We start from the raw sequence: 17,737 nt of genomic DNA, 5'->3' as shown, positions 1-17,737 counted from the left end.
GCCTCTTGTACCTTAAAACCAAACCCACCCAGTGGAGGACTCCAAGCTCCAAGCTCCAAAAGCTCGGGTTTGGCATTTAGGGAATGCAGTCCAGCACTGAACCGCTTCTGGGGCTGGAAAGGGAAAGCTGCAAAAGGTAAAAACGAAGTGCTGAAGCAAGCACGAAACAGGAAAGGAGTCAGCCCCGGCAGGCGATGGTGAGCGCCGTGTGGGAGGGACCGTGCAATTGCATTTTGTGTGCTGTGAGAAGGAACATGAAATGACAAGCCTGGCAAACAGCAGCGATGGGGAGCGGGCTCGGCAGGCAGACCCTCCCCAGGGAACGGGGGGCGGGACTGCCCTGAACCCCCCTCTGGCTCTCTGCCTGCAGCCCCCCTTCCCCCTGACCCGGCCCCGCTCCTCATGGCAGGGCAGAGCTCCTCTGCCGGGGATCGGGATCCCCCGGGACCCGCTGGCTGGGAACCAGGAGCCCTTTCCCCTGCCCTCCCCTGGGCTGGCTCAGGTACAGAGCCAGAACAAAGCCCTGGATGCTGCAGCCTGCAGTACAGGCAGTCACCAACAAAACAGGTCTGATCAGCTGGCGGACAGGTCCCTACAGAGGGACTGGAGAGAGCCTGGAAGCGGGAGTGGGGGTGGAAATCCCGGCCTATTTCTAGGAAATCAAACTAAGAGGTGTCATTTGATTATAAGCAGGGCAGGAAGGAGTTACTTCTAAGTGTTAAGGAGGCAAAAATGATCTGAGAGTTTACAAACACATACTAGTGCTCCCAAAATAGCTCTGGCTCGTCTGGAAGGCATCAGAAAGATCCTTATTGTTTTGTGTGTGCTTTGAGTGGCACACTGCAAGTGCTGCTAGTGTGTGCAGGAGAAATATGGCCTGGAAAATAACTCTGCAATATTTTCTTAAGAAAAAAATTTAGATTTGTATCAGCTGCTGCTGCTTAGAATAGCAACATCTAACCCAGTGACTCTGTGGAGCACTGGCTCTTTCCACAAAAATGCCACATGCTCGGCCAAAACTCCACATAACTGTGAACCATATCAGTGTAAGGATAGCAGAACTGCGTGGGAAATCCTTGCTGGAGGTGATGGGAAGATTCTCTTTGTCCTGTAGGATACCAGGAGTTTTAAGTCTTGCCTTAAAGGGCTGACACAAGCATCATAACCAGTGGAAGGAAGCAAGACTCCATGCCTGAAACTGTGTGTGGGAAAGATGTTGCAACACCAACAGCCAAAAGAAGCAATGGGACACACTGCAATGCAGTCCCCCAGTGCAGCCTTTGGAATGGGCGTCACTCTAAGCAGGCATGTTTTTCCCCTTTGATTACTCACTTCCTCTAAAAGCAAGAGGAGCCAAATGCTCATAACAAGCCAATAACTTTCTTTTTTTGGTATTATTTAATGGCAGTGTGTAGCTGCTAGTCACACACTTTAAATCATTAGTGGCATGACCATCTCTTTCCTTCCTGACAATTGCTGAGAAATGGCAGTGCAGACAACGAACTGCTTTTTATTTACCTCTCATAAATCAGGAGCAGTCAGGCCTCCTTTGTTCAAACCCAAAAGAAAATAAACCGGTCAGTAAAACATTACCACCAGGCTCAGTAATACCCACACAGGTTCAGGAATCCTGCACTCTAGCCCGCTGGGGCTCAAAGCATCCCCATCTGTTTCCTTTCAAAATATTTAATCAGAGACAAAAGTGACAGTGGGGGAAGGGAGTTAGAGATCAAGCAAAGCTGGAGAAAACCACCTCTTCCCCACGCCAACAATGAGCTCTGTACAAACACACTTAAACCAAAAGAAGGATGACTGCTGAAGAGAGTGACCAGAGACTTTAATCTTCAGATTTTGCAAGGAAAAACATTTCCTTTCTCCCACAGGAGCTGCCAGTCTGGAGTGCTCCCCGTTCCCCTCCCCTCTGCTGGCCAAGCTTTCCTCCTGTGTCAAAATTCCCACTGAAGCAGTAGTCAGCTAGATAAACAGAGCAGTCCCCAGATGCATCCCCTTGGAGGCTGAAGTAATAGGTCATGGGAAACAAGCAGAGGCAACCATTTCCTCCTGATACTGTGGTCTCCAACAAGCATTGCTCAAACTGAAGCTTAACTAAACAAGCCAGAATTCTAGTTGGAAAAAAAAAACAACATTGATGCATTAGAACCCATGTTTTTCCCTCAATAAATTAAAGGTCTTAGGCTCATCCTGGCTTGGAAGCCAGGTAAATTGCAATTTAAGCTGAGTGTGTGCTACTTGGTCAAAAAAAGCACTCCTTCCTACTCCTTAAGAAAGGGTCAAAAATATTATTGAAAGTAGGAAGACCTTTCTACACGATGCCTGTTTGGGTCTCTCTTTTAAGGAATTCTGTAGCTCTGAAGGACTTCAGCCCGACTCAGAGGTCAGGGGAAGGAAGTTTTGTCCATTGGCCTCAAGTATGGGAAGGATGGCTGACTTCTCCATACTGGCACCAGGAGATGAAGCCAGGCAAACATGACTCAGATATCCAGATCATCAGCAATGTATCTTAAAAGCCAAACTAGTTCTCCCATCTCAGACACTTTTTCCTCAATACAAGTGATTTCTGCCATGAAAAAAAGGGCAGGACATACCCACAGCTATGCTCCCTCTTCCTGCCAGCCTGGTGTTATACTTTTCTCAAAGTTTCTCCACCCTAAATCCAGTGATTTTTATTTAAAAATCTAAACTTCTCTTCAATATCAGTCAGGCAGGTTTTCACAGCTTTTTTAACATGTGAAGAGGGCAAAACTATGCTGAGAGATTTAAACTGAGAGGCAAACAGGTCATCATAGGATTTCCAAGGGATCAGGAGCCTGAAGAGATTTGGCCAGAAGTAGGTCACATACTTGTCTATGAAAACAAATAATTAATCATGTAAAACTATACATTGAGTGGTTTCCAAAGGGAACAAAGGACATGGCAGCAAACCAGGCAGAAATGGAGATAATATAGGACACTGTTTCAAAGCCATTTTGCAGACTGGATCTGCTTGCCTTGTTCAGGGAAAACTCTTCTTGTTTTACAGAGGGGAACAGCAAGCAGGCAGCTTTCTGTCTACCAGAGCCTCTCCAGACACTCTTACTGCTCTAGAGAAAATGACACAAGCCTATTTTTTTCTAACAGGAAGCAATTCCCACCCTCAGGCAGAAATCAATAGTAGTTAAGGCTCTGCATTAGTATCTGTCACGGGTTCTTCAAGAACCTCACCAAAATAATCAGGCCTTGCTGCCTGACTGTGAAGCAGGCAGGCACCTTTTAGGGTGGATGCAGCTTGTGGTCCACATCCCTGTGTCTGGGTACTGCTGACAGCAGCTCAGAGGGGTGAGAACAGTTTGAGAGCTGCTGCTGCTCCCAGGCCAGGGCAAGGCCTGCTGGAAACTCTCTGGCTCCTTCTGTCAACACTTAGAGAAAAAAACACAGAAAGAGGCTAGCTGTTTCCTAAGAATTAATGATAGGGTCCAGGGCCTTTGCTCAAGAGAAGAAACTCACAAGAGGAGAGAGTAAATGCACATTATGAAGTACTTAGCTGGCCTGTGCTTTTCGGTGAGGTACAACAGGGTTTAATGGGATCCTTCTTGGCTCTGGCACTGAAAAGATGGAGTCACGTTTACCAACGCATATTGAGCAAGCACTATCAAAGTACTGCCAGCAGAAAGAGAACAAAAGTGTAGCTCTGCAGCTTGGACCAACATCTGACAATGAAGCATGACTTGTGAAGAATAACTAAAAAGAGCCTGTGACATGGCTCAGTTTGAACACACATGCTATTTAGAAAAAGCTACAAAACTCTTTGATACATTTCTATAGTGTATCAGTAGTTGTCTGTGTCCAGCACCCTGTGTAGCACTGGAAAACGGCATTTCTATTAAAACAACTTTTTAAAAAGAAAGAAAGAAAGAAAGAAAGAAAGAAAGAAAGAAAGAAAGAAAGAAAGAAAGAAAGAGAAAATATAGTGCTCAGAGAGGCAGCTCCATTGCACTGAGTCACAACTCTTTGACCTGTTTGAAATAAAGAAAGTAAGAATACTATAGGAGTGATAACAGTGGTTAGTCAATACTAGAAGGCACTACAAAAGAAATACACTACACACACTTTTCTGGATTACCACATTCAGACTCTCATAACCAGTAAGTAAAATATCCTCTTTGCTATAGCACCATGAAGATCCTGTTTTTGCTGTCATTTCCAGCTGTGGTCTCACTCATCACCTTTGTTTCATTTTGGTTTTCAAAGAAAAGACAACAAAATAAAACATTCTCTTTAGGACATGCATTTAGCAGTGAATTTCTGACTAGAGTTAGTATGAATTCAGGATGTACTGAAAGCAGCCCCAAAGTACAGGAGAGAGAGCTTTTCAAAACCATATTCCACTCTTTCCCTGTCACAAGACGACACTCAGTGCTGCTGTATTTACCTTGTCTGGCTGTATATTCATTGTCTTCAATCAGCCTTGCCAATCCAAAGTCAGCAATCTTGCATATGAGGCCGTTGCCCACCAGGATGTTTGCAGAGCGCAGGTCTCTGTGTATGTAATTCATCCGCTCGATGTACGCCATGCCCGCGGCCACCTGCCAGCAGCAAAGACAAACCATGCATTTAAAACAAACTCAGTACATGCATGGGCTATAAACACGTACATCTCAGTGCTCAATACTCTGAAGACAGACCTGGGCTGCCATGTCCACCAAATTCGGTAACTTCAGAGCTCTTCCTTCTCCATCCTTTAAGAAATCTAGCAAACTCCCTGAAAATGCAGAGTGGACACAACAGAAGAGAGACGTTAGGAAAACAACTCATCAGGATGGAGGTGCAGCCATATGTGCAATATTAAAGACAGCAATGTTTCAAGTTCAAGGGACAGTTTCAAAAAAACCCATAATATCCTTAAATTCTCCTATTGTACTCGCTTCACTCTTTAGGTTGGCTTGCAGAAGAATGTGCCACTAGTACAGTGAGAGTTGGAGGGAAAGGAAACATAATTATTTTAAATTTTCCCGACCCAACACGAAAAAGTTCATCTTTCTTAACTTTTCCACTGCTCCTTAAAATGACATACCAGCTGCTCTCTAAAGGCCTCAGCTAACTGCAAAGCAGCAGCTCAGTTCCAAGCCACACAAGTTATGGCAGAAGTCAGATCCCACCTCAACCTGCTCCAAAAGAAAGGTCAGCCCAGAGCCTGGTGAGCCCAAGGGGGATAGTATTAGCAAAGGCTATTTTTCCTTAGAAATTAGTGGTACTCTTCCTCTAGGTAACCCAGAACTAAACACAGCATGAAGCATTAATTTTAGAAGACAAAGAAGAGATGAAGTGAAAGCAACTTTAGCAAAAGTTGTGAGATCATTGCTTTCCCATGCAAGGAAAAACAAGAAAGTACCCTGTTGCTTAAAAAAAGAGCCTAGGATGTTATAGCTTCTGCCCTAATCTTGTATCTGAAAAGAGAAATGTAGCAGTCTCCTTTAAATAAGGTCAGAGAATTGGTTTAATAAATAAAGGAAAAAGACAGATGATTAGGCGTTTCTCCCTTGATAAATCGTCAGCCTCAAGCTCAGATCCAAAGATGTAAAATGTTACAGTACAAACCAGTAAAGTAAGCCAAAATAAACCCCATACTTCAAGAGGGTTTTGAAAAGTCTTTATTTTTAAAGGGAAAAAGCATATGCTTGTCACTGAGATGTATGATTAAAGTGTGAGTTAGTCAGGGCTTGGATGCCTCTGAGGAGGGAGGTGGGCAAGCACCTGCCAGGAAAATAAAAGTCAACTCCAAACAGACTGAAAGAATGCACTTAAAATTTCAGAGTGTATCCTCCAATGTACAATGAAACTTCCCTGTGAGAACTTATGTTTCCTATTTGGTTCATTTGCTTTTCCAAAACAAGGAGATTTTTTGCTCTGCTCTCACCACCCCTGCTGGAGATCTGATGGAGTAAAAAGTTTTGTTTTTCTCATTTTACTACACTGTTACCAGCTAAGTAGCTTAAGGAGGAGACAAGGGAGAAGGGGAAAGTGAAGGAAAAAGGAGGAGGGAAAGAATAATATGTGCAAATCATGTATTAAGATGATAATGGGGTGGACTGAAAGTGAAGTGTGATCTGAGAATGAGGTGCAGTGACAAGATCCAGGATTGGCTAAATGAAAAAACAGAAATCCTAGGCCAACAAGTAATCACTGAAGAAAGATGTCCTAAGACCTCTCTGATGCCAGGAAAAGCTAGGATCTTGGGAAGCAGCATGCAGTATCATCAAACCTAAAAAATGGAAATCATTTGTCAGGCCAGTTTAGATGCTGATGCAGTTGGAATCACTTAGCCTGCACCAACTTCTCTTTCCCCCAGGTTTTGGGCCCAGTTTGTAGTGGAAATCGTAATTCTTCTGAAGGCAGAGGTGACTCAAGTTTCCTGTTCCCTCTCTCCTTCCTCACATGCACCCTGCTGCACCTCCCTCTGTATCCCCAAGGAGCACCAATAAAGAAAAAAAATATTATCAAGCACAGCAGCTCTGGCTTCACCTTTACTCATGTACTCTGTGACAATATAGATAGGCTCTTCAGATACCACAGCATAAAGTTGGACCAATTTGTCATGTTTTAGCTTCTTCATGATTTGGGCTTCCTCTAAGAAGGATTCTGGAGACATGGTGCCAGGCTTCAGGGTCTTGATAGCCACTTTAGTATTTCCATTCCACGTACCTACAAGCACAGACACTTAGTTAGATTAAATATCTTCTGCTCCTTTTTCTTGTCTGATGCCTAATGTAAGCAAGGAAAAAGTACCAAGGACATTTAATATAAGGCTTTTGAAAAAAAGTTTGGTTTCCCCTGTTGCCTTATCATTATATTCCTCCCACACCTCCTTCATATTTTAGTCTTCTTCTGTTACACTGAAAATACTCCCATTGGTACTGGGGCACAATTGCTGTTGTCCTACTCAGACAATGTTTCCAGTGATCTCAACAGAAACCTTCTCTGAGCAAGAAACGTGGGATTGCTGAAACCCATCTTTGTGTACTCCCTTGCTAGCAAGTAATTGCTACAGACAGCAACACAGCTCCAGTCACAGATCTGGACAACAAACCTGGTTAAACCAGAACTTCTCATTTGCAACACATTTGAACATTTTGGTTTTGTTCTGAGTCAGACAAAAAAACCCCCAAAACAAATCCCTAAAAAAAAAAACCTCCTGAGAAACAAATAATGAATTGATTTCATTTTAGAAACACAGGTGTGTTTCTAAACTCAAATGTGTCTTTTTCCTTCCCCTCTTTATCCCCAGGAGCTGATAATAGAAAATTAGGTGTTCCTGTCCCCTTCAGTTTGCTCTTTACTTGTGGTCAGCACTGAAATGGACAAGTTCCATAATTTTTCAACCATCACCTACCAAGCCTTATGGAACACCCAAAAGCCTGCACAAAAACCTAGAGAGAGCTGGAGAAGGCTGACTCAGGGCGTCTTGCAAAAAGGTAGGGCTTCACCTGGGTATTGGGTTGGTGGTTTGTTTTTTTTTTTGTTTGTTTGTTTTTTTTTTTTTTTTTTGAGAGGGGTTTGGTTTTTGTGCAGAAAGGAAAAGGAAGAAAAAAATCAAATGGGCAGAAATATTAAGTTTCTTGCTGCCTTCTGGTTGTCCTTTGCCCAGACTAGCCAGAACCCTGCTCCAGAGTCAGGGCTGACATGGCTTTGATTGTGATCTGTAGATAGGGAGCTGCTGTGTCATAAGGCAGAACAACACTAAATGACTTCAGGAATGAATCACATTAAAAACTACTCCTCTGCACTTAAGCATGAGGATAGCAGAAAGCCCACAAAATACACATAATGAAAAAAGGTAATGTGTAAAATAACCTAGTTTGTTAAAAAGTACATGAACAATAACAGGGCTCAGCTGCTGCATGGGAACTGGTTAGGCCAAAATAACTTTACCATGAGCTTTTGCAACCTTCCACAGTATAAAATGAGCCAGAAAATTGGTCCTTTTTTGTGCAAATGCTCAGGTCTCAGGTCCACCTTGCTTGGCTGAGGCTAGCAGAAGAGCAGTGGAGGAGCTGCTGCTCCTGTGCTACCCTAGCACGCCTCAGAGGGACTGCTGAAGCCTTAATTCCTCTCAATCCTTCAAACCAGAGCTGAAGCAGGAATTTGCTCTAGTGGCACTCCTGTGTAAACCAGGAAGGTGGTTTTGCCTCTAATTTCAAGCAGGGTGGCCGAAACCTTTTCTGATGGGTGACAGGGAGCATGTTTTGCCTGGAGTCACTGAGGCTCCAGACTGCAGCGTGCCATCAGTCACAGCCACTTTGCAGAGGTACCACAAATTATATGAACCAGGAATAAAACTAGGGTTTCATGGGCACCAGAGTGCCATTAATAAAATAGGATCTCACCTCATGTGTTAACAGGATTAATTGTGTACTATCTGTTTTAATAAAAATCCCAGGACTCATTCTATTACCATGAAGTGTTTTCAGCAAGTCTGTTTTGAAATACTTTTATGACTTTCTCCAGTTTAAAAAAAGAAAATCCAACAAAAATGTTAACTCATCCTCTCAGCCCTGATTCCAGTTTAAATTCTTCCATTTTCTTGTTCTGTTTTGGTATATTGTTCTGTCAGAAAAGTAGCATAGACTTCCCTCTAAATTCCTCCCATGTGTAGTTAGTTACTACTTAATGTGTTTTTTATTAATTTTTACTGTGTTAATCTACTCCAGTTTGGTAATGCTTCAGAGCTGTTAACATTTTTTACTATACATTAAGAAACATAATTTCATAATTGTAATAACAATTTTTGCATTTCTGACAGATACTTGGTACTGGTACTTGGCACTTTGTTTCTCATAGCTGATTTTTTTTTTTTTAAACATTTGTTCCTTTAACTTTGTTATATTGGTTTAATATCTATGGCACACAGAGCTGACCCCTAAGTATTAACATCAACTGAAAACTTGTGCAGGCATTCAAGATGGAGAACAAGAAGGAGAAACTGCAATTATCTGGAAATGCCAATAGAAATGTAGGCAGCTTTCTTTGCAACAGGTCATCTGTAATTCTGTGAGATTCTATAAATTTCTGTATTTCTGGTCCAGAAATTTTTCTAAATCTCACAGACTTGCTGCTGTGCTCCTTGCTGTAGTCCTGCAGTAGTAAACAGCTGCAAGAACCCAGGAGAACCCATTGGTTGTTTTGGCTGTACATATTTTTGTGTCACTGGAACAATAGGAGTGGTCTAACTACCCCCTCAAATTTTTGTGAAGAAACAATATATAGTGATTCGTTATTTGAACTGGTAATTTTAGAGTCTCTACAGAAAGCAATTTGGAACAGAAATTGGGCCACATATCATGAAATGGCCACTATATTGTGTTTCAATGCTATGGCCATACCAAGATTTATGTAAATTGTAAATTACTTGGTTTTTACACATTAAAAGAATGAGTCCCATGATGGGTAAGTTAGGCTGGCCAGTGTGCAGAAAACAATGTCAGTGGACTTGGAAAAGGTCAATGTTTCTGGACTTCAAAGTGAGGGTTCAGCTGGGCCTGGCAAGTTTTGCCTCTGTTGACCCTAGTCTTTATATTGAATTATTGGGTTCTGCTGCAGACACAAATTTCAAACAGACTTGAAGAAGTGGATGCATGGGAAAGCTAGCTCGACAATACCAGCTTGCTGCTATTTGCCATTATTTTTAAACTGGGAGAATGGATGGAAACATTTTCAGGGTCTGATTCCATCAGTGCTACAACACAGGAGGAAAGAAAAATGTCTACTTACCAGATTAATTTCTGGTTAGCCATTCTGCCTTAGAGGTTTAGCATCATTCCTATTTTAATACCTAGCAATTGTGTGCTCACCTGAATAAACCCAATGCAATTAATGAATTTTAATGCCCTAACCTCTCATACCACTGTGTGCAAGTGAAAGGAAGCTTCCCCATGGATTACTGTATTTACGTTTGACTGTTTCAGGCAATATAAACTAACATTTCTTACTATTTCTGATCTTTTAGCTTTAAGATCTAAACTTGAAATGTTTATTTCTGCCAAGAGGGCCTTAAAAGATCCATCCAAAGCAAAATATATTCTCTGCCTTACCACGCCACACTTCAGCGAAACACCCCTGACCAAGCTTCTGTTCCAGAAATAATGAATCACGTGCAACTTCCCATGCATCTTTAGCCAATCCAACAGTTTGTGGGGTATTATTCGTAGCAATCACAGTTAAGTTAAAACACAAACCATCAGCTTTCTCTATAGGAGAGGAAATTAATAAAAAAAACACACTTATAATCCAAAATTATGCATGCATTGAGAAAGATGGAAGGTGAGGGTCTCTCAGTGCTGCATTAAAGTTCATTTGCAAACACTGTTTTTTGGATGCTGAAGGTAAGGACTTCTTTTGTTAGCTTGCAGAAAAAGGCTTCTTGGTATAGCCGAGAGATTACCATGTGAGCCTTGATTTATTATTAGGACAGTGGTAATTTGTCAAAATCAAGACCTTCCAAGGAAACATGGATTTTCAGTTTTCTTTTGCCATCAATTATAGTGAAAGTTGAAGATTAAAGAATTTCAAAGTCAAAGACATGATTCCAAAGACATTTTTCCTAACAGTTTGAGCTTTACTAGTTTTTTTTCTTGTGGGTCACAATGTCCTACGTTTTCACCTTCCATCTTGCAATCCCCACACAGACAGCTATTTTAGAGTAATTATTTTGCTCCATACCCATCCATACTTCCCCAAACTGCCCATTTCCCAGTCTCTTGATCAACTGTAGGGATTCTCGTGGAATTTCCCAGACATCTTTGGTTTTGACAGACAGATCAGTAAGCCTTGGCATTCCTTTATGACAGGGGACTACTAAGCGGCAGCAAAGACCTGCAGCTCTCTCTGATGGAGCCAGAAGTGAAGCCAACAGCAAAGGAGAGGAAAGAAAAAAAAGTGTGACATGAAACAAATACAGTAAGCATAAAAACAATGCTACTCACAACAGCTGTTAGTTGCATACCACAAAGCATCCTGGAAGATTAGGAATTGAACATTGAAACATATTCATTTGAGATAGAATAGGAAATATTTTAGTCTCTGCACAGCCTGAAATGGAAGGTGACCACCTTTGGTTTCTCTTGTGGACTCAGAACTTCCCTCTTCCCACAATGCCACATTAAGAGAACCTCCTGAGTGACTGGTTTACTATGGTACAGTATAGCTTTTTAAAAATAATCTGTCAATTACAGTCTGAATTGTTTCTGTACTGAGTAAAAGAAACATGGAGATGATTAATTATTTCTTTTCCTGAAAAATCACCGACATGAAAATTCGGTGGACTTTTTGTAGCCTGGGAAAAGGCATTTTCAATATTCTGCTCTGTGAAAAGGTGTCATGCAAGTCTGACATTCTTTCTAGAGCAAACCTTCATTAGCATATGCAGCCAGTCCTACATTGTTTGAGGCAGGTTCATGATACCAGCTCTTAGAAAGCTTCACAAAAGACTGAACTGTGACAAGTCACACAAGATATTTTGGCAAGAGTAAAAACAATGATATATACAAACATGAAATACATATACACACATACTGATGAGGAGTATACCATGCTGCACAAAGCAGACTACAATATAAAGCCTGCACAGAGAGTTGCATCTTAAAGCAGGTGCAGCAGAGCAGAACAAGGTGGGGAAGTGCAATTGCACTTCAGACTCAGACATAATCTGTATTCTTCTTTGCAGAATTCCCTTCTATACAGGTGAATAGGTTGTTTCAGCAGCATAAGGTGGGCAAGCACTGAAGTTCCTTGCAACACCAGGCTCCACCTCATCAGCACAACTGCGCACTGTGGCTCTCCCAGAATTCAGAGTGCAGAGCAGGCAGTTAGAGGGAGCCCTCATGGTCTGAGTCAGCTGGAGCTGGGATGCAAGGAGGGCTCCTATGTTCACCTGAGTCCTGGAGACCGCAGGGGAAACCTCTGGAGTACTGTGCCATGCCTCCAGAGCTACCCTGCCTGGATCCTACTGATTATGCCTCCATGCTGCACAGAAACGGCTGTTTCCAGATCTATCTGTTTCTGCTTCTGTGCATGGAAAATACGCCATTCAAATAAGCTCACCACAAGAAACTAAAATTTGACATATACCAGCTAGTACAGTGAGGTTGTAAATTATCTTCCTTATATGAGAGTTTTTATACCTCATTTAGCTTGGAGTCACCAGAAACAACTAGAAATTCTCCTTGGCAGCATACACCCATCAGGAATTGGGTGGAGAAGACAGCCAGATGTCTAGTATGAATAGTATAAGAATACAGCAGACAGAATACAAAGAATACAGAAAAAATGCCCCACAGAGAAGTTGATTTCCCAAGTAAAAATTATGAAAAGTTTTTGAGCAGCAAGCATTTGGGGTAATCTGTTAATAATATTATGAAAAGCTAAAGTAAAGGGGAAAAAACCCCAAAGAGCAAATAATTCAAAATACAAATTTCTGCTTAAAAATGACCATGCCGAGAAGCATGGCAATCTCCTGTGTAAGAACCAGTTGTCCTATGCAGAGGTTTGGGAGGGCTTTGAAATTGCATTTGTTGTACACCAGCTGCCAGTGACAACAGGATGTACTTTTGGGTGGAATAGTGCAATCCATACTTTATTCACAGGAATAATAATAAAAAAGTTTGGTGGGTGGACACAAATAGTGTGCATAAAGAAACACGCATATTGCCTTATTTATTTAACATAATTTAGATGTTAATACTTTGCACATAGAACAAAAATCCAGTGGGAAAATATATGCAATGTATCTAATATATGCAAACCTTTTGGCCATTGTTTTAGGTGACTCAATTCCACAATGCAATTCCTATTTGATTTATTAGCAATAGTGTGCTGCAAAATGGCACATATTAGCACTCACTTATAGAGAATTCATGCTTGGAGATGTGCAAGTCAAATTTGGTAATTCTGTTTGCTTAGAACAGGGAGAGCTGACAAAACCTTTAGCACAGTAAAGTGTTAGGTTTTAAAAGCTCTGCTTCTGTATCCTGTGAACAGCACTCAAAGACATTTATAACTCTAATGGGAAAGGGATAACAGAAGATGCATTACAACAAGCAAGAGTCATAGATCAAATGACTCTTTAGGGCATCTTACACATACATCAGCTCAGTAGCAAACACTTTTGTTTTAAAATACTTCAGAGTGCCATGTATTATCTGAAAAATTACCTGAGTAATGCTGAACCAGCTGCTGAAGAGTTTCAAATTGTGCCCGAGTTGTGATATAATATCCACCATTGTCAAGTTTACGAATCTTATAATGTTTGACATGATCTCCTTTCATATCATCCCAGTCTCGAATAGACAAGGAATAGGCACCTGTTCCGAGCAAAGGAGAAATAAAAAATTTTAAGTAGCTTTTAGTCACAAAGATTTCAGTTTCCTGGTTGGTTGTTACAAAGTGAAAGAAATTGCTTCCCGAATGCTTACGGTATCCTGAAAAAAACCTAATTAATCTAACACAATGAATTAAGCGTCAGAGAAATGCTGGGATGTTCATACCATGTTCTAGAAAGATACCGGAATTTCCATGTAAATGAAAACTCACATTTTAACATTTACTGGTCCAGGCTGTTAAATCAACTTTTCCTATTATAAGTGTCAGGTTACACTGCAAATACTGTACTTTTGTAAATGCCAGTGGGTGGTAAATATCAAGATTTTCACAAGAAGCTCTGGAGATAATAACTATATGTGGGTAGTGTTACCTGAATGGATCCCAAACTTCTTTATAAACAACCAAATAAGCATATTTTGTACACCACAGTCTTTGGAAAGTAATACTACACCAAGACTGAGCACCAGCAGATCTGCAAGAACTTCATGCTTAACTTCCCAAATCCATGTGGGGCTTTAGAGCTTACTAGTGGGATTCAGATGCCCTAGCACAGGGATTAAGTGCCATATGAGATGCCTCAGGACATGGTGCTTGGCAATTTTCCCACAGGCTGTCACATTTTTCCAGCCATGTGGATGCCCTGCAGGCACTTCAAGTGGCTCTGGATGCTCACAGGTAAAGGAACCTCAGTGGATGGGCTGGATTTATAGTTTTAGGTGCAGTGGTGGCAGTCTGCAGGTGGGCTGAGGGCTTGATTTTTATGCCCATACATAAACCTGTGGTGCTGTGAGGGTGGCTGAATCCTAGCCCAGTTTCCATGAGTGTTATGGCACTGTGGTGTGATGCCGGCCTGGGCACTCGGTGTCTGCAGTCACGGACAGCTGAAAAGAGCCTTGGCTTCCTGCTGAATGCAAAAACAGCTCAATGGGCACCTAATATGGGGACCTGCACATTCAGGTGTCTTACTCTGGAGGACAGTCCTATTTTACAGCCAGTGACACATGTTGGTTCTCTACAGTGTCAAAAGCAAAACCACTTTTTTACAGCGTAACACAGCATCTGAACAAAAACATGGCCCATTTCAAAGGCAGCAAAGAAAACAAGTCCTTACTCATGGCTCAGACAAATATTGTGTTTACTCAAGGGAATTTAGGCATTAAAAGGAAGAAGACGAAACTGCCAGCTGCAGAGAGCTCAGGAAGGTCTTCCTTCTGGAGCCTCTGCTGCTTTCATCAGTAACCATGTCAGCTAAGGGGCAGAAAAGGAAAACCATCACCAAACAGTTTTATATGGCACGAAAGGTGGTCTCAGTGTAAAGTGTCTTTCTTGGATGTATCCTCAGGAAGAAGCCTCCTTGACCACATTAACCAACAACAGGGTGGCTCATTCCTGAGGGAGATGCAAAATGCCTCCACCCTGACTCCAAGGAATTCTCAAATTCCCTATTGTTTGTCCCCTATATAGGAGGAAAAGAGCCAGCACATAAAACAGATGATTCTGGTTTATTTGAATGGGAGGCACCCTTAAAAGGAGTGTCAGGGGTTATTTTATGTCTCCTTTTTCTTTTAAAAATTTTATTCTACTTTAATGTATTTATTTTGGTGGAGTTGGAGCTAGATGATCTTTAGGGTCCCTTCCAACTCCAGCCTTGCTGTGATTCTATGATTTCTAAGTGTAGAAAAATACTGTTTGTTTAGGACAGTTTTCTGAAGAGGTTTTCCCTCTGAGTCAGTACATTTCTCTCAACTAGGAGTTCAAAGCTTTTTGGTGATTTGCAAGCACATCTTGTGCATGCTTTGTACCCCACTCTCGGCTATACACTGTCAGCCTCCTTTCAGGATTTTCCAGGAGTCTTCTCCACCTCCTCATTTTTGAGTTTTGATCCACTGGCAGCAGCTGTATTTTCTTTAGTCACGCTCCCTGCTTATCTGGGTCACTATTTTAGATTCTTTAGGAAAATGTAAACAATCTGTGGCTCCATGTCTGCAATCAGAGCTGTGTGGGTGGCCCTCTGTGGACCCCCACTGACCTCAGATCAAGTTGCAGGACTGGAGCTTTAAGTTCAAACCTGGACATAAACAAGAACCAAGATGAATTTCATTATTTTTTTATTTAGGCTGTTGGTTATCTATACTATTCATTACTATCTGATGATAAATTTAAATACAAGAGATATAAGTAATAAAAATTTGGGGTAGAAATACGACATCACAATATATCATACTAATGATTTTTTTTAAAAAAGCCAAACAACTAAAACCAGACATTCTTGAAAGGTGGAGATTGAAACCAGGTGAATGATTATACAGACAAGAGCTGATGAAGTACCTGGGTAGTCAGACATTGAAAAAATGAAAAACCAGCTCCATATGATTTATTTTGAAAGAAAAAAGGCAACCATGATCAAGGGAGGTTAAAATCATGCTGAAACCATCCATGATGATACTTCTAACATGATCCTGATTAATTTTATTATTGCTATTATTTAAAGCAGAAGGGACAATTCTAGGCCATAAAACAATTCCTGCCTTAAGCTCACCATGACTAGTTGGGGTGGGGCATTTTGAGAAGACACGGCAGAACACAGCATTTGAGCCCACCCAATTGATTTGTTCTCTCTCTCTTCAACAACAAGCTCTCTGTTTTCTTCTAACAACATACTCAAACACCACAAGGACGAGAAGGGAAATAGGCATTTTTTAACAAAAACCCCCAAGCATATTTGGTTTTTTCCTATAGTTTTATTGCAAACTCTGCTTGAAGATGTAGAATGCCTTAAGTTCAGATGCAGGGAAATTAAACTTGCTGCTCTAAGCCCATTCATGATGGATTACTACATTTCCTCAATGCTTTTGTGTCTCACAAGAAATTAGAGAAACCCCTGACTTAGCTAAGTAAACAGCACTGCAAAACATATCCTCTAGCACTGTTTAAAAACTGGGGAAATCATACTAAACTGATAATGTGGTTTAGAGAAACAGTGTTGTGCTTGTTTTTAGGCTCCATGGCTGCATATGAGTGAGTTTTTAAACTTGGCATAGAGTGGGATGAAGTCCTGCTTCTCACACAAATCAGGGCAACTGTTGGTGAAAAAAAAAAACAGGTGGAAGCTATTTGCAGAAAAAGAGCAAGTCAGAGCCTGTCTTGCTCTTGGTGAGAGTGCCTCACTCCTATGGGATGCATGGTGAAGCTGTGGGTGACAAGAATTTGTCTTCCTGAAACAACAGCAAGTCTATGCATCAAAAACAGTCTTTGGAGTTATAGGGAGCAAAGGAAGAATCCAGTGGCTTCAGGAGGGAATAATGCAAAACTTACAATTTTAGATGATTGAATGCAGCATCTGAAGATAAGTCAGGGAGAGAGCAGTGCAAGTCTTGATTCTCTTCTTTAAACTCCTTCACTAGCCATGATATTTTGCATGCTAAGCCTAGCTGATAGTGTGCTCTGATCAAAGCACTGACAAGTCAGAGCTTTAATTATGTGAACCATCATTAGATTACAGAACTTGTATGGAATTAATTCTAGTGACTTATGCCTCCCACAGCTTTTGTTTTGGATTGTTGGTTAATTGAGAAATGGCCAGGTTTGTTTTTACTTAGTTGCAGGCTTTCTGCTCAGTAGTTGTATGAATTAGAAAGATCTTTTCATACATGTGAAGCTTTTGAAGAAGATGTTGACAGGCCTTGTGAGCAAAACGTAAAAGCAAAAATAGCACCCGCCAAGAAAACTGAAACTCTTCCAATATTTTTAGAGGGAAGGAGGAGAATACACCCTTCCACTTGACTTCAACAGAATGGATACAGTTGAATACTTTATGAATATGTTAATTAGAAGTATATTCAAGTCTTTTCCCTGTTAATGTGTGAATTTAAAACTGCTGCATATTTTTTTTTCTCCTTTTTTGTTACCTCCAAGGATCCAGCACTTGGAAGGATCATACCATGTGTCTTGCACTGCAGATACCATGGGTTGAGCATGAGTTGTACTTTGATTGTTCTCTTCTTAGAACAGTCACTCCAAGACCTAGGATATCCAGACACCCAATTCCCTAACACAAATACATGCAAAATTATACTTATCTCTACCTTCATACCACTGAAAACAGTATTTCACACACTCAGCACAGTTTTTTCTGTATTATCTTCTCACTCATAGTTAGAATACCTGTGCCCAGCCTACCTTTGGTAGTTTCACTTTCCCGGATCAAGAAGGTACCTCTGGGGTTTCCAAACGACAGCAGCTGCCTCTCGGCATCTTTTCGGCCAAGCTTGCCAAAGTACCACCTTAGGGAAATACCAGAAATAGTAAGACAGATGCTAGGTAGCATTACTAAATAGTGCCACAAAGCCCAGACATGGAGAGGAAT

General features: G+C 41.3%; 1 protein-coding gene across 4 annotated transcripts in view; it reads right to left on the bottom strand.

The window, feature by feature from the left end:
* The window catches only part of FYN (FYN proto-oncogene, Src family tyrosine kinase), a 138,552-nt gene that overhangs the window by 17,232 nt on the left and 103,583 nt on the right, over positions 1-17,737 (bottom strand). For 2 of the 4 annotated variants that reach the window (XM_083858451.1, XM_083858452.1), the window contains 6 exons: positions 17,551-17,654; positions 13,203-13,352; positions 10,714-10,878; positions 6,520-6,699; positions 4,683-4,759; positions 4,430-4,583 (listed from right to left, as the gene is read on the bottom strand). In XM_083858451.1, the coding sequence (XP_083714577.1) occupies positions 4,430-4,583; positions 4,683-4,759; positions 6,520-6,699; positions 10,714-10,878; positions 13,203-13,352; positions 17,551-17,654 (830 nt within the window). Of the gene's footprint in view, positions 1-4,429; positions 4,584-4,682; positions 4,760-6,519; positions 6,700-10,085; positions 10,242-10,713; positions 10,879-13,202; positions 13,353-17,550; positions 17,655-17,737 lie in introns of all 4 variants that reach the window. The other 2 variants (XM_083858453.1, XM_083858454.1) reach the window with 2 other exon arrangements.

This window comes from Zosterops lateralis, assembly GCF_965231275.1.
Source record: "Zosterops lateralis genome assembly, chromosome: 3".
NCBI classification, from domain to species: domain Eukaryota; kingdom Metazoa; phylum Chordata; class Aves; order Passeriformes; family Zosteropidae; genus Zosterops; species Zosterops lateralis.
Note: the sequence above shows the minus strand (reverse complement) of the source record. Positions and strands in the feature narration are given on the sequence as shown.